The sequence below is a fragment of the Watersipora subatra genome, chromosome 10, assembly GCF_963576615.1.
Source record: "Watersipora subatra chromosome 10, tzWatSuba1.1, whole genome shotgun sequence".
Taxonomy (NCBI): domain Eukaryota; kingdom Metazoa; phylum Bryozoa; class Gymnolaemata; order Cheilostomatida; family Watersiporidae; genus Watersipora; species Watersipora subatra.
Genome location: NC_088717.1, coordinates 15,077,453 through 15,094,959, shown reverse-complemented (window position 1 = coordinate 15,094,959; position 17,507 = coordinate 15,077,453). Strand labels below are relative to the sequence as shown.

General features: G+C 35.1%; 1 protein-coding gene across 2 annotated transcripts in view; it reads right to left on the bottom strand.

The window, feature by feature from the left end:
- The window catches only part of LOC137406415 (neuronal PAS domain-containing protein 2-like), a 58,962-nt gene that overhangs the window by 26,999 nt on the left and 14,456 nt on the right, over positions 1-17,507 (bottom strand). For both annotated transcript variants that reach the window (XM_068092989.1, XM_068092990.1), the window contains exons 5-6: positions 16,664-16,752; positions 3,379-3,468 (exon numbers count right to left, since the gene is read on the bottom strand). In XM_068092989.1, the coding sequence (XP_067949090.1) occupies positions 3,379-3,468; positions 16,664-16,752 (179 nt within the window). The remainder of the gene's footprint in view (positions 1-3,378; positions 3,469-16,663; positions 16,753-17,507) is intronic.

Below are 17,507 nucleotides of genomic sequence, written 5' to 3'. Positions count from 1 at the left end.
GTTTGAGGTGATGTTATTGCCAGGACGTTTTTAGATTGACATTGGCAAAACTTGATCGTTGCTGAAATGCTCAAAGAAAAGACATCTTTTTCTTTTGAGCGTTTTACCCACGATCAATTTTGCCGATCTTTCTTGAAGTTTATGCAAAGATTACCTTACTTTACCTGGGATTCGTTAAGAGCAACACTCCGAGGCAGTTCAATTAAAAGTTTTACGAGGTTTTACGGTACATTCTATATCACTCACGCTTTTTGAATGGATACTTATTGAATGTACACACGTATTTTGTGTTTAGGTCAAACGATGAATAGTTTTTTTTAGCTAAGACAAAGTATACGTTTGATTACAATTTTTAAGACGTTTTAAACATTCAACATTCCGACGTTAATTCAACATGGAATCAACGTCGGAAAACTATTCATCACGGGCTAGCCGGGTCACGCACTCAGTGATTTTCGCCACGCAAATACAAAACAAAAACAACATGCTGTTTTTGTTTTGTATGTGCGTGGCGAAAATTCTTGCGCCCGTGACCCGGCTAGCCCGTGGTATTCATCGTATAGCAGTATAAATCAAATTTCACCAAACCTTTAGAACAGTCGTTGACAAAAATATTTTGCCGATGGAGGTAATAACGACGCTTATGAATTACGAAAAGTTGAGGTTTACCTCTATGGCTTGGAATAAAGTGATTTTCTAAAGCGATAGCAACCGTTTCGGTAGTCGTTGGGCAAAAAACAGTTCGTTATAACAGTGTTGAATTCGAGTTATATAGAGCCATTTATCATTGCGTGGGAACGGACCAAGCAAATCCAGTCGAGTTAACCATGTGTTTGCTATATCCGAGGGCGAGTTATCCATGTTTCACTGTATATAAATATATATACATATATGTATGTATATGTATATATGTAATGTATATAATATATATGTATATATACATGCATGCATGTATATACATATATATTATATATAGGTATACAGTAAAACTCGGATAACTCGCCCTCGGATAGCTCGAACACACGGTTAACTCGATCGGACTAGTTTGGTCCGTTCCCACGCAATGATAAATTGCTTTAGATAACTCGACCTTAACATCGTTAACTCGAACAGTTTTTTGCCCAACGGCTACCGAGACGGTTGTTATCGCTTTAGAATATCACTTTATTCCAAGCCATAGAGATAAACATCAACTTTTAGTAGTTGTTAGGCGTCATTATTAACACTATCGGCAAAATATTTTCGTTAACGACTTTTCTAAAGGTTTGAAAAAAATCAAATTTTACCAAACATCCGCTTGGGGATAGCCCTCCGTAAGCAAGGAGAAGCGAGGTAACCGTCAGATAAACTTTACAAAAATCGGCAAAACTGGTTTTTATTAAAATGCTCAAAAGAAAAATATGTCTTTTTTCTGAGCGTTTCAACCGCGATCAGGTTTTGCCTATTTTAATCTGAAAACGACCTGACAGTCACATCACCTAAAACGAACAAACAAATCCCAAGTAATAGGAAAATATTTATACTTTCTGATAAAAATTGTTAAAACGTTACATGAGAGGCCTCTTAACTTGCAACAAGAAATCAATGCTTTTGATTTATATATAGTTTGTATATGTACTGATAAATACATGCACTTGTAACAGTGTTCTCATAACTTGAACGCTCTGATAACTCGAACACTTTCTCTCGGTCCCGTGAAGGTCGAGTTAGCCGAGTTTCACTGTATATGTATGTAATTATATTATATATATATATAATTATAAATATAATTATATTATATATAATAACATTTAAATGCCTATATCTATTAATCTTTGTTTCCAGCTACTGTCAATTTCATGTGTTTGCATTCCTCAGGCTGTATGAATGAATACACGCTGAATTGGCTGAATGAATACACGCCAATCAGAGCCCAGAATAATGAATAATGATAAGGCATAGCCCCTTACAAACGTTACTAAATATCTACAAAGCTTCCTTTAATGCAGTCTAAAAATTTACAAGGATTTACAAGGAGCGTACATGGGAACAGGGACTAAATACAAATTCATTGTCTGAGAGATACTCACAGCGCTTACAGGCAAAAGCGCACTGTTAAGCTATGGCACATATTTGTGGGCGATGACCCCTGGTTGATGCAGTGAGGAATGGCAATGAACTCGTATACCTCAAAAGTGCTACATGTTTATGATTGTTGTTCTGTAGTGATTGGCTGACCGACTGCCAGTATTTTGCTTACAAATAAAGCCTGAAATGCCTTAAAAAGTAGTTATTTATGGTAAACATTGAGTTACTCGAAAATGATGTATACCAAAGCTTGAAATTTTCTGCGCAAAATAAAAATATAAAGTATTTATAGTTATTAAACGATACCCTCATTAACACGAACTTCGTTAGTCTGGATATCAGACAAGACGGACAACTTTAGGCATAGCAGCTGCAATCAAACTGCAGTTATGTTCAAACAATTGATAATCAATTTATACTGTTTGTACGATTGGTTATAAATCTCTAAGAAAGTTATTAAATGTAAGAAACACGTGTCTAATGGAACTGTTTATATGAATCACAAAAAAGATGAACTCGCAAAAAAGAAATTTATACATTTTTTGATGATGTCGTTTGTATGCTATTCTACCTTCATGATGGTAAAATATACTTTTATATGGTTTGTAGATGTTAGAAATTAAAACATGCTTGAAGGAGTAACTTATTCAACTGGTAGTAATATTTTGCATGAATGAAAATTTTTGCAAATAATTTGCCGTTACAGGAGTTGCCTTACCTTCAGTGCTATTTATAGAAATTTTCACAGCATAGAAATTATTTTTCCTCACAGGCTAAATATTTTAAAGAATACACAGCATAGTACAGTCCACAGTATATGGGGGCAATGTATATAGGCCTTATTAATGTGATTTGTCCGGTATACATGAACCTAGATATACGGTAAGCGTGTTACACCATTAGCTTTCTAGCTAATATTATAAAGCATGATATAGCTTTCGAACAAAGCTAATAGCTGAAGGATAAATATACTATTTTATTATAAACAAAATATTCTGCGCTTTAGGCAAGCTTTTTATTCATGCTGTATATGCAGGAGTTCTATTTTGGAAATGCCTGGCAGACTGTTTCTGGGCAGTAAACTGGGAAGGTTAAAACACAACAAAGCAAATCAGTTAAACTGGCCAATCGGCTAAACTAGACCCCCCACCAAGCCTATTAGTCCAGTTTAAGGAGGGCCAACTACAATATAAATATGTGAGATACAAAATTTAGCTTGTATTTTCAGCCCCCAGAACAAAAAAGATCCTAAGGTCACAACACCCGTCATTATGTTTAAGTGTTTAACCTTAGGCCAGCAGACGGACTCACCTGAGAAAGACCTAATTTGCCGATAGCATTGTCCGATAAATACTTGATAGTTCCGAGCTGGTCCAAGCCGAGTATGACACAGTTCATGGTCTACACAGAATATATATGAATGTAGAGCACCGCTAAAGGTCATATAGCATACGCAGTACACGGCCTGCATAGATTACATATGGAGAAGGGACTGTTCAAGGACAAATTATAGGAGATAACAAGCCCATGGTGTCACATGGCACATGGTGTCACATGGCACATGGTGTCACATGGCACATGGTGTCACATGACACATGGTGTCACATGGCACATGGTGCCACATAATACATGGTATCACATGGCACAGGGTGTCACACAGCGTATGTAACAAAGTACAGGATTTTATAGAGTAAAAATGTTACATAGCACATGCTGTCACTTGGCACAGGATGTCACACGGGTATGTAACAGAGGCCAGGATTTCAGAGTAAAAATTTCATATAGCACAAGGTGACACAGGCTATAGGATGTTACACACAGTGTATTTTATGAGTAAATGATTTCATAGAGCAAAATGTCACATCACACAAGGTGACACGTGTTACAGGATGTCACACAGTAAAAGATGGTACATAGTACAGATTTCATACAATACAAAACTTTAAGTAGAAAGACTTCTACAATATTACCAGATGTCATTTAGAATGAGACCACATAACAATATGCTGCAAAGAGAACTTCATGTAGTATCTGCTCTATATGATATCTCATAGCAAAAATATCATAGATTTCAGGAACCACATTCAGTGTTTGTAGACATCTGGTTTTTATTTAAAACAGTGTTTAGAATCAGAATACACAAAAACAGAAAATTTATAAACGATTATTATATTCATTACTTTGTCCTTTGTGTGCTTGTTTACCATTGATGCGCTATAATATTATTATTATACTGTAATTATAACACTTGAAGCCAAGCAGAAAAACAAATCATTTCATTTAATATAGACCGTGGTCATAAACATCAAGAGATTTTTAATTTTCTAAACATGCTATGAAAAACGTCTATGAAAAAAAGCTGTTTTTGCCATTACTTCATTAAAAAAGGAAATATGATATGATTATAAAGTCTGGCTGTAAGTTTAAGTTTGAATTTGCTGACGTAACTAGTCATACATGTAAAGTTATATATTACTAGGTCTTACTATTACTAGGTCTTACTATTACTAGGTCTTACTATTACTAGGTCTTACTATTACTAGGTCTTACTATTACTAGGTCTTACTATTACTAGGTCTTACTATTACTAGGTCTTACTATTACTAGGTCTCATTATTACTAGGTCTTACTATTACTAGGTCTTACTATTACTAGGTCTTACTATTACTAGGTCTCATTATTACTAGGTTTTACTATTATTAGGTCTTACTATTACTAGGTCTTACTATTACTAGGTCTTACTATTACTAGGTCTTACTATTACTAGGTCTTACTATTACTAGGTCTCATTATTACTAGGTTTTACTATTATTAGGTCTTACTATTACTAGGTCTCATTATTACTAGGTCTTACTATTACTAGGTCTTACTATTACTAGGTCTTACTATTACTAGGTCTTACTATTACTAGGTATTACTATTACTAGGTCTTACTATTACTAGGTCTTACTATTACTAGGTCTTACTATTACTAGGTCTCATTATTACTAGGTCTTACTATTACTAGGTCTTACTATTACTAGGTCTTACTATTACTAGGTCTCATTATTACTAGGTTTTACTATTATTAGGTCTTACTATTACTAGGTCTTACTATTACTAGGTCTTACTATTACTAGGTCTTACTATTACTAGGTCTTACTATTACTAGGTCTCATTATTACTAGGTTTTACTATTATTAGGTCTTACTATTACTAGGTCTCATTATTACTAGGTCTTACTATTACTAGGTCTTACTATTACTAGGTCTTACTATTACTAGGTCTTACTATTACTAGGTATTACTATTACTAGGTCTTACTATTACTAGGTCTTACTATTACTAGGTCTTACTAGTTATGTATTACCATATTGCTTGGCATAGCACGAGGAATAAAAAACAGCTTATAAGCAGTGGCAGGTAATGTAGTTGTCATTAACTGAGTATTTTTACCCAATGAATTTGAATAACTTAAGCTAGGTAACTTTAGCAATTAGACTAACTTAATTAATTAGCAATTAAATTTAGATTAACCTTGAGTAATTGTGATCTTCAAGTGTGCTAGTAGTAACCAATAGTATTTTGGCGACAACTTTAAAGGTTGACTTGCAACAACTTTAAGTGTGCATATTTAACTGATGTAATAAGTAAACGCACAATTATTCCATAGTATAGCAATAAGGTCATGTAGTGTAGTAGATAGCACGCCTGCCTGCAGAACCGGATTTCAGGGTTCCATTTCAGTATGAAACAGTTTTTGCATTCCTAAAACTTTATCGCTATAACTGGACATACGAATGATAGACAAACACTCACATTTATATGCAGACTAGCGGAATTTCCGGCGCTGCACGGGTATTAAAAATCAGCTTATAAACAGTGACAGGTAATGTAGTTGCCTGCCACCTGCTATTAGCCTGGCACATTGCCAATGGCTGATTTAAGTGAGCTAGTACTTTGAGTACTTAGTAAAAAAAAGCCATGAGAGCAAGCTTGAGTGACGCTAAGCCGTTGTGCCATAATGTAATGCTATGCCTATTGTCATCCACATAGCAACATATATCGCCCAACAAATCAATCAAGCTCGCGTAGCTTCGATGGTAAGATATTCGCCTGGTGAATGGGAGGTTCCGAGATTAAATCCAGCATGAAATGGTTATTTCCTTCCTAAATTTTAATAACTATAGCTAGACAAATCGAACTACAAACTTTAAAATTTATAGGTATATATAAACTAGCTAAATGCCCGGCGCGGCACGAGTAATACTATAATTCCCAAAGAATTTGAGTAATTTAAGCTATTCTAAACTTTTTCTATAACAAGAACCAGGTCTGAAGCCAGCCTAATAATCATTACATTATCAAGTGTGCAATGATCAAGCGCGCTAGGAATAAACAATAAGATTTTTCCAAGCGCTTCAAGTGCGAGTAGTTTAACCGATGTAATAAATACCGTAAAACCTTTATTTGAACGCCATGGCACTCTATTTTTCAACCCTTTCCTTAGAGTGGCCCTTTTTTAGAGGTGGTGTTCAAACAAAGGGTGATGTTGTATTTTTCAAACGCCTCGTAAGAATACTGAGAAGACAAATTTAACCCTTTCACAGGCAAATCGAATGCCGAACATAATTTGCATGCTTCTTCAGGCGGTGTCACATTAAGCCTTTGAGTGGAAGAAATCTGCTAACTTACCTCCAACTTTCGTAGATCTCTAAATAAATATGGATGGGTAAGCTGATACATGTTCTTACTAGTTCATATCTATTGCTTCAATTAACCTACGATGATCATATAGTCTGCGTTGCAATTTGTTGGCGCTTTCAAGTTTTTTATTTCATTCTAAATTTGAAGGCATACTCTCATTTTATAACCATATGTAACGAGGTTGCAAAGAAACACATTGCACTCATTGATACGTTTGCTACAGTTTGCAGCCAAAACTAGCTATTTATGGGCAATAGAAGAGCGGTTACGAGCGACGATCCATTGTAAACCGAATTCATATATCCGCAATGATGTTATCAAATAATATGCTACATATCTGCAAATTTATAAATTATATAACTAGAAATTCCCCTGTCATACAGTCCACGACCAAAGTGATATCGAAAAAAAGAAAGGGTACTGATGGTTGAGAAATGCAATATTAGCAGTCAAATGGCACTGCAGTGCAATAGGATAACTGCAATGGTAGCTGTAATGTACTGGGCGTTATCATGTACAACAAACAGCAATAATGAAAGGGAAAGATTATATGTTTATATCTCTTCCCCGCAATAGGAGAAATGCAATAATAGAAGTAAAATGCACTGATATTATTAGAATAACCATTATTATTACTAAAAATTCCACTGTCATACAGCCCACGATCAAAGTGATATTGGAAAAAAGAAAGGGTACTGATGGTTGAGAAATGCAATATTAGCAGTCAAATGGCACTGCAGTGCAATAGGATAACTGCAATGGTAGCTGTAATGTACTGGGTGCGGGTGTTATTATATACAACAAATAGCAATAATGAAAGGAAAAAATTATATGTTTATATCTCTCCCCCTGCAATAGGAGAAATGCAATATTGGCCAATATTAGAAGTAAAATGCACTGATATTATTAGAATAACCAATATTATTAATATAATAATAATATAAAACCAATGCACAATTTTGTTTACATTTCAAAATGTCATAGCTAGCAATATCAAGAAGTTGTGATATTTATATAGATTTTTAGAAAATCTGTGCTACATAGTCAATGTTCTGTAGTCATCCAAACTTATAATTAAATATTGTAATAACCTCATAAAATCGTTAGAAAAAATATCATCGTCATTTCCTTTACTTTCACTGCTTTGGACATCAGTTGGAATACCAAAGTACTCGTAAGTGTCCAAAATGTCAGTTACTTTGAAATCGGCAAAAATGAAACGATTTCAGTACTCATGCGTTAATTACAGAAAACTTCGGCAATTGGACAATGCTATAGACTGGTGAAATGTACACGTTTTTTCGTGAAATGCGCACGATTTAATGGTTCTATTCTCTGTCGCTCGGCGTTTCATTTGCCAGTCTTAATTTTGATGAAAATAAGGCTTGTCAAGTTTTAATAACGATTTCAGGCCGAATTAATTTATGTATTCAAGTCTATTTATGTATAATCCGATCAGATGGGTTAGGTTTAGGAAATTTTCTACAAATAATAAAGACTTGGTAACATATTTAAATAGGTTTATGTGTGTTTTGTATCGTTATTATACTTAAACAACTCCATTGAAAAATGGTTAAATTTGTTGATGAGATTTCGGTACAAGGGTTTGCGACGGCCGTTGATGAATAATTTTCGTGAGTTGTGTGCACATATGCATTTATCATAAATCTCCCAAACAATCGCTTCGCTCGTGTTTGGTCGTGGGAAAATTATAATCTATCAAATGCTATAAATATGTATTCAAGAACAAGTGACATAAACAAATCATATTTATAATAGGCTTACATTCAGAAAAACATTAACATTTTAAAAATAAAATTATTATTTTTAAAACAAAAATATTAGCATCGTTTACTCAGCCAGTTGCGTTCTCATTGTTGTTTTGGGTTAAAACCATTACATTTTCTTCTGGCTGTTTAATACCTTCCACAGTGCCTTCTGACCTCAACTCCTCATCTGTACAGCTGAGCTCGTCGATATTAGCGTCCACACAGTTTTTTTAGTAGAGCAAAACTTTTACGTGATGCATTTCAGTATAGACTTCTTGCGCGAATAAAGAGAAACCAACGGCATGTAATCACAAAGTCTCAAAATTTTAGCCTCAAAATATGTAGTAGCACAGATTTCATTGTAAATGCGAGAACTTTTTTCACATACAACGAATTATCAAGACCGGGTTAAAAGAGGAATTACTATTAGCCTGATACAGTTACAAATTATTTCTGCGGTGCTGCATTCAAAGTCTTAATGAAAAACCATAGACATGGAGTTGGAAAACAAACTTTGATACGAACAGAAACAATCAACAAATTAATTGTTAGTGATGTACATGTACATGTAATCGAGTGATTACTAGTATAGTTTTGTGGAAACTTTCCTACTGATCACTTGCTATTATGGGTTCATAAAGATCAAGAATATCAGAGAAGGTCAAATAGAAGTGGCAGTCAAATAGAAATCACGTTCAAATACAGGGTTTACGATATGTTCACAATTATTCATCGCTATGGCCAGTCGCACACGTAGTCTATCGGCCGAGTCATGTAGCCTGTCTGCAGACCCCGAGGTTCCGAGTTCAAATCCAGTGCGAAGCAGATTTTTCATTCTTAGATTTTAATCGCTATAACAGGACACACGAATAACAAACAACCAACAGACAAACAACCAACAGACAAAAGACAAACACTGAGATTCGTATATATAATATATAGATGAAATTGATCATTTCAGAAGTTAAACAAATTAAACTATAAACAGTCAGACATGGATAACTCGCCCTCGGATATCTCGAACACATGGTTTACTCGAACGGTTTTGTTTGGTCCGTTCCCACGTAATGATAAATTGCTTTAAATAACTCAACCTCAACTTTGTTAACTCAAACAGTTTTTTGCCCAACGGCTACCGAAACGGTTGTTATCGCTTTAGAAAATCACTTTATTCCAAGCCATAGAGGTAAACCTCAACTTTTCGTAGTTCATAGGCATCGTTATTACCATCATCGGCAAATATTTTGTTAACGACTTTTCTAAAGCTTTGGTGAAACTTGATTTTACCAAACATCCGCTTAGCGATGGCCCTTCGGAAGCAAGAAAAAGTGAGGTAAACTTCAAGAAAAATCGGCAAAATTGATCTTGATTAAAATGCTCAAAAGAAAAAAATGTCTATTCTTTTGAGCATTTCAACAGCGATCAAGTTTTGCCAATTTTAATCTAAAAACGTACTGGCAATAACATCACCTCAAACAACAAACCAATCTCAAGTGAAAAAAATCTCTACTTTTTGATAAAAAATTTTTAAACTTTACATTAGAAGCAATTAATTTAAAAAAAGCCATTTATGCTTTTGATTTATATTATAGTTTGTATATGTACATGTATCTACTAATAAATACATGGACTTGTGACAGTGCTCTGATAACTTGAACGCTCTGATAACTCGAACACTTTCACTCGGTCCCGTGAAGTTTGAGTTATCCATGTTTGACTATACATGTTTTATTTCAATTCTGCCATGTAGCCTCTCATAAAACAAACAATAGAATTACAGACCGTTGCCTTGAACAATTCCATTTGATCTAAGTATAATTTCAGCTACCTGTAATCATTTGAACAATGTGTAGTCATAGCTGGTTTTAGGACAATTTCAACAGTAAATGAACCCAATGTCTAATTAGTACTTCAATGACAAAAACTATAAAAACTACTTGTGTGCATCTCTGGAGTGACTACTAAAAATAAAACTAAATATTTGAAACACTGAAGCATTACTGGGAGGGTCAAAGAGCAAGCGTTTTAGACCTCTCAACTGTGAGATGTTCAAGTTTTCACTTCTAAGAGTGCTACAAGTGACTAAAATCAAGGTAAAGATTCATAGCAGCTCGTATACAAATCAGATGACTATAATGCTAACCAATACATTCTATAAACACTGTGCTGTCACAGCAATATGCTATGCTGTCACAGCAATATGCTGTGACTATACCACTGCAATGCCTTTACTGCAGATTAACATAAACAACAAAAATATTTTGATGAAGCGGTAGGTAGGAAACTGCAAAAAAGCCCCCAAATAACTGGAAAATTTGCACAGGACTTCACCTATCTCAATTTTAAAATCTCCGAAACACAACCCATTTTATATTAATGTCAAGCAATCTTCGTTGCATTAAACCAGCTGGACACAATCATATGCTATAGCAAAACAGTGACATTCAAAACAAACAACAAAGGTTTTAAAATGGATTTTGTCACGATTTTTCTTCAGGCTATCAGAATATCGTCATAAATTTTGCTAACGTACTTTGATACTAAAAGTCTACAAAAGTTTCACTAGTTGAACTCTGGGTAGGTAACTTGATTATGTTGATTTATTCTTCATGCATTTATCACGGTGCAAAATGTATTTCAATTATTATTAGAATAAGAGCTGTCTCTGTCTGTTTGTTCTTCTGTCCGGAGCCATGCTGAGACGTTAGGAAAAAAGTGCAACACACAGGAATCAAACTAGCACATTCAACATCCAAGACAAGCACACTACCAACTGCACCACTCAACCACCTTGCCGTGTTACGGAATAATTGTGCAGATATTTATTACACATGATGATATCTCACGGCACTGACAGACTGCTAGCGTACTAGTATATATAGCAGCAGTAATATAAACATTGCCTTATTGAATTAGTGCAACATCATTTGACCAATTTGCTTCTGGTTTTGTTTTCGGGCATGGCTAGACTGAACATACTGCTGGCTTTGTTCCTGTACGAGACAGCAGCAGTAACCTTAGAAAAGCTACTAAATCTAATTCATATAAGAAGAGATGCTACGATGTTAATTTTGTATGAAAAGCAGTTGATGGACATATTTAAAACCATCAAATACGTATTCTAACTAATTATTACTAACAGAAACAATACTAATAAATCAATATAATTACTGAACTTTCCAAATAAATGTTTGTCTATGACATGTTCTACACGTTTAAACAATTTATAAAACAAAAATTCAGGTGTGTAATAGTGTTGTTGGTACCACTTTGAAAATAAATGAACAAGAGAAATTTGGAGTTGCTTACTCACTCTTCTATATCATAGAGTAAATATTTCCTTATAACTCTCTACCTCCAGATAGATGTTGACTAGCCAACCAGACTACTAAGACCTCTTTGTAGTACTTTTTATAAGACGAAATTCGTTGGTGAAAGTGTACATTCACAACCAGACAGATTTTTACTGCTCAGTCGATTATAAAATGTAGTTGTGATACTATTTATGGAGTCCTAAAATAGATTACTATAACATTAGGTTGCAATGGGTTAGCTTCCCTCTTGTTGATGACCATTTGCAAAGACAACCTTCATGATGAAAAATACTGGCTTTAAACGTAATTTATTTTTTAAATGTAATTTTTTGCAGATTAGGAAATAAACTTATATCACGTAAGAATGTTGAAAAAAACAGCTTTTATAGCAGCACTTTCACTGTTAGCATCAAACATGATTTATTTGTTACGTACTTAACCATGTTAATCATTGAGACTTTGAGGACATGCCTGATACTAAAACATTTGCTTGAATTTCAAGTGGTGACTCCCGAGTCAGCACTTGAAATTCAAGCAATTAGTTAAAAAATGTGATATTTAGTGTCTAAAGATCACATTAATCGACGTGGCCAAATGTATGCTGTTTCTACCAAAAACTTTCCAGTCTCACATTGAATAAAAAATGAGTTACGAAACATAAACATAATGCGCCATTTGTAAAAACATCATTGACTAGAGATATGAGATAAGCATTTGTCAATGCCTATGCAAACCTATAAACTTGGAGTTACCCTTTCAAAAAATGCGATTGACACGCCTGATACTTCATCAATTAGATGAACATCCGGGCGTGAATCAAGTAAAAACATTTTTAGCATTCACTAAACACACTTGTCATACAGCAAGCAAATCAGTTCAGATTATCAGATTAATCAGTTTATATCAAAAATTAATGGTTACTACCAGCACACTTGAAGATCATGATTGCGTGAGAGATCATGACATGCAACATCATGATTATAAGCACAATTATAAGCACAAGTTAGCTTCAGACTGATGGACCCGGCTCTTACTATAGTAAAGATTTATGTTACTAGCATAAATTACTAGCTTAAGTTACTCAAATTTATTGAGTAAATAAATTTTCTGTGCAGAAACTTATGCAACGGCGGACACTCAGCTAGTCTAGTCATCTGTCGGAAGCCGTGGTTGGCGACTGGAAAAAAGATTACATCATATGGGATCCGAACTCGTTTTAATAATGCGTCATAGTGACATACATAAACTGACAGATCAACAAGGTCTAGGTCACTAGGGTGACTAGAGTCCGTTCCCGTCATCAATTCCATAATGTTGACCTGATGGTAATTCCATGTATCCCATGAGCATATTCCCTATCCCCCTAGGGATTCCTCAAGCAACCATATTAAAGGCCTAGTGATTAGCAAACGTGGTTAGTAATTAAACTGATAAGATAAGATCCCTTCACTATGACGCAAGCTGTCAGCCTTCTTACAAACCGGTACATTAAACTGTCTGGAATGCCCTCCACAGGTGGGGAAACTGAACATGAAATTATTCTCCAAACACGCATCAGTGCTCAGCTTTTTTTATCAACGTACAAATGAAAGATTAACAACTCTTGTACCCTATGCTCATACAGGTACTAATGGAGAGTAGCCCCTGCCATGCATATTCTTGTACCCTATGCTCATACAGGTACTAATGGAGAGTAGCCCCTGCCATGCATATTCTTGTACCCTATGCTCATACAGGTACTAATGGAGAGTAGCCCCTGCCATGCATACTCTTGTACCCTATGCTCATACAGGTACTAATAGAGAGTAGCCACTTATGCATATTCTTGTACCCTATGCTCATACAGGTACCAATAGAGAGTAGCCCCTGCCATGCATATTCTTGTACCCTATGCTCATACAGGTACTAATGGAGAGTAGCCCCTGCCATGCATATTCTTGTACCCTATGCTCATACAGGTACTAATAGAGAGTAGCCCCTGTCATGCATACTCTTGTACCCTATGCTCATACAGGTACTAATAGAGAGTAGCCACTTATGCATATTCTTGTACCCTATGCTCATACAGGTACCAATAGAGAGTAGCCCCTGCCATGCATATTCTTGTACCCTATGCTCATACAGGTACTAATGGAGAGTAGCCCCTGTCATGCATATTCTTGTACCCTATGCTCATACAGGTACTAATAGAGAGTAGCCCCTGTCATGCATACTCTTGTACCCTATGCTCATACAGGTACTAATGGAGAGTAGCCACTGTCATGCATATTCTTGTACCCTATGCTCATACAGGTACTAATGGAGAGTAGCCCCTGCCATGCATACTCTTGTACCCTATGCTCATACAGGTACTAATGGAGAGTAGCCACTGTCATGCATATTCTTGTACCCTATGCTCATACAGGTACTAATGGAGAGTAGCCCCTGCCATGCATATTCTTGTTAATGTATTTCAGAATTCTAATGCACACTACGTGAAATCTGGTGAAACATCCTACAAACTTAAATAACCGTTTGATGCAAGTAAAAGACGCCATAATTATTCTGATACTGGTAGTAGGACCAGTGATGCCAAAAATTACATTCATGGGTTCTTTAATTTAAATTAAAATCAAATAGCCTGCAGGTACGTTTTAAAAAACTGGTTCTCAGGAACCAGACAGAGTATTGAAACAGAATGGTTTTTAGCAACCTGGCGGGAGGCACGGGGAATAATATGCAGTTTGGATGAAATCGGCCAAATGCTGTGAAAATACACAGCATTTACGAAAACTAACAGACAGACAAACAGACAGATACACATACATACACACAATGACAAAGTGGGATTTATTAATATAGAATATGGTAGTTACTAAAAATTAATTATTCTTTAATCAAACAATCAAAATAATCTAGCAAAGAAAAGTTTGATAGTAAAACAACGAAATCTAAATAAGGAGAAGGCAATGTGAAGATTTTAAAACTCCTAAAAATTGGCCGACAGCGTAGTTTAAACTCATGCGGCAAAAGTTACATAAAATGTATTTAAGAAGCATTAATAAACCATCAGCACCTTAATTAGGTTTAAAGGTAACGCCACCGACACATTCACTATGTAATGTTCTCACACGCCCCTGCAAACTGCATGCAACCGCATACTTTTTCACGAATGTTATAAAATTATTCTATCTTGCAAAAAACATCCATTTGATACGGCCTAGTTACTGACCTTTTTTAAATGAAAAGCCCAAAGTGAGGCTTCCGCACGCATCGGTTTTAAAATATGGGTATAGAGGAGCCGATGTCAGATGTCAGACTATATTATTTCAACCACAAACTATCCATCCAACTTATCCGGGCTAGAGTTTGACGGATAATCACTCCTTAAAATTACCAATAGTCAACACTCTGATTGATGCTCTATGGATTCAACCGCGGCTTCAAGTGTCAGATTTAACGATACGAATTTTCAAAAAGAGAACACTGGAAAACTGCTTCACGTGTTTAAATCACCAAAAAGAACAAGTTGAGTTTAAAGCAAACTATACAAAATATACAAAACCTATACAAAATATTGTAACAGAAAGAACATGTTGGTTATTTTCCTAACTTACCACATGCTTTCAAAAAGCAACAAATAAAAAATAATGCAAGGAAATGTGATTAATTAAAATGTAAAATTAAATACATGTACATACAATAGCAGCTAACGCTAGCATTTGCCAGAGAGGGAGATATAAGTTATCCTTCATTACAACAGTTGACTGATAAATTTGTATTTTATCAAAGTCTTAAAAGACAAACTTAGAAGCAAACCTAAAAGCAAACATTCATTTTTAACTTAACGTAAATAAAATTTCTTCAGCGTTCATAGTTTGAAGTTCCTCGCAGGTTAGCTAATTTTTCCTTTGTTTCGCCTTCACGACTAGCCAGCCGTTTTAAGATAAACCTATCTAAGGACGTTTGCCTTTGTCGCCCTTTCAACATGTTGCGATTAGGACGAACACAGGTGTCGTCACAAAGGGTTAATGCACGACTATGAGCCAACTTGTCCGAATGTCTATTTTTATAGTTTTGATCGATAGCACCGGCCTTTTCACATAGCATCGTTTCAGTTACGTTGTTCCCGGCCAATTGTTTATTTTTTATCCAATGCCTGAGCAGTCTCTCCATCAACGGTCGTGAAGATTGCTGCGCCGTTTATAAACTATGGTTAATCCTTTTGCGAACTAAATGCCCTAAATATAATCCTTCTGTTTGATAATTGTGGATGTATTTCTGTCATATTGCTGAGCTAGCTCTATCACGCATACACATTTCACGTATTTTTCAATAACTTTTCCGTTTGATATCAATTGTTATCATTCGCTTTTTCTTTGCATTATCTTTCATTTTACAAGCAAACTTTCGGTCTACGCACAGTACTTTTAATTCACATAATTCTGCACTGAAAATCGCGCGCAAAAAACACGGTACAAAAGTATAACCTGAGCAGTTATGATGATGATGAACTCTTTAAAAAATACTGAGTGATGCTGTTCTCATAAAACACCTCCAGCATACTTGGCAACCGACTCACGTGCTCGTATCTCAAACATGGCTCGTATGTTAGTGCTAAAACTTGCTTAAAAGCTGAGTCGTATCTCAAGTTTCTCGTACGTTGGAGCACTCGTAAGTTGAAGTATTACTGTATATATATCTATGCACTTTTATTGGACAATACATAATCATTAATCATTTACTGTGTATACTGAGCAGAAGGCAAACAGTATACTGGCACAGAAAAGGTCAGTAACACACATTACAACTGCTTTGAGATCAGATAATAGAAGAGAACTTACGTTACCTCGAGGATGAGGAATGTGAAATCATCCTGAGAGAGAAATGAAGGTTTCCAACTGTAGGAGACATGTTCTTGTTTGTTAGTCTCTGACTCTAGAATGAAGAATATTGACTAGTAGAAATATTATTAATAATAACAATAATGATGCCAATAAAATTATATAAATTATTACAAAACATTTACATTCAGTACAAGAATGGGGCCGCGGAAATTGTTGTTGTCATTCTGAGAGCGAATGCACAGACGACATGTTTATGATAATCTGTTGCAGTTGGAATGTGAATATGTCTGTTTTGAATATGTCGCTACGCAATGTACAACATATATATATGTATATATATATATTTAATGTATATATATGTTTTATATATATATATACATATATATATGGAAGAAGGAAAACTTAACATAAACGTGAGACAACAGTGAAATGAAAATGTTATTCGATGGGGAAGCTGTGCCTGTTCAACAAATTATAGCAATACACAATAAACCACAGGTTGTACCAATGCAAAAATTTTCATGTAAAACTTTTGCTTGAATTCTTAAGGTAAATAGCGTATATACTGCACTAGCAGAGCTTGCAACAAAAATTTGTTTTACTCACAAATTCTTGCGTAAAACTGCAAAATCAAAAAATAATTCCAATTTGCATGATGCCAAAAACTAATTGTACTTGATATTTATTGTGGCAATGATCTCTATATTTTATTAATCTTATACTATCTTCGGGGTGTCCCAGCAAAAGGTTATCTTGGAGTACTACTCATCGAAGTCAATGCAGCTAACAGCAACTAACCGAGACACATACATAACAGGCACGTAATGATAAATATCATTTACACTG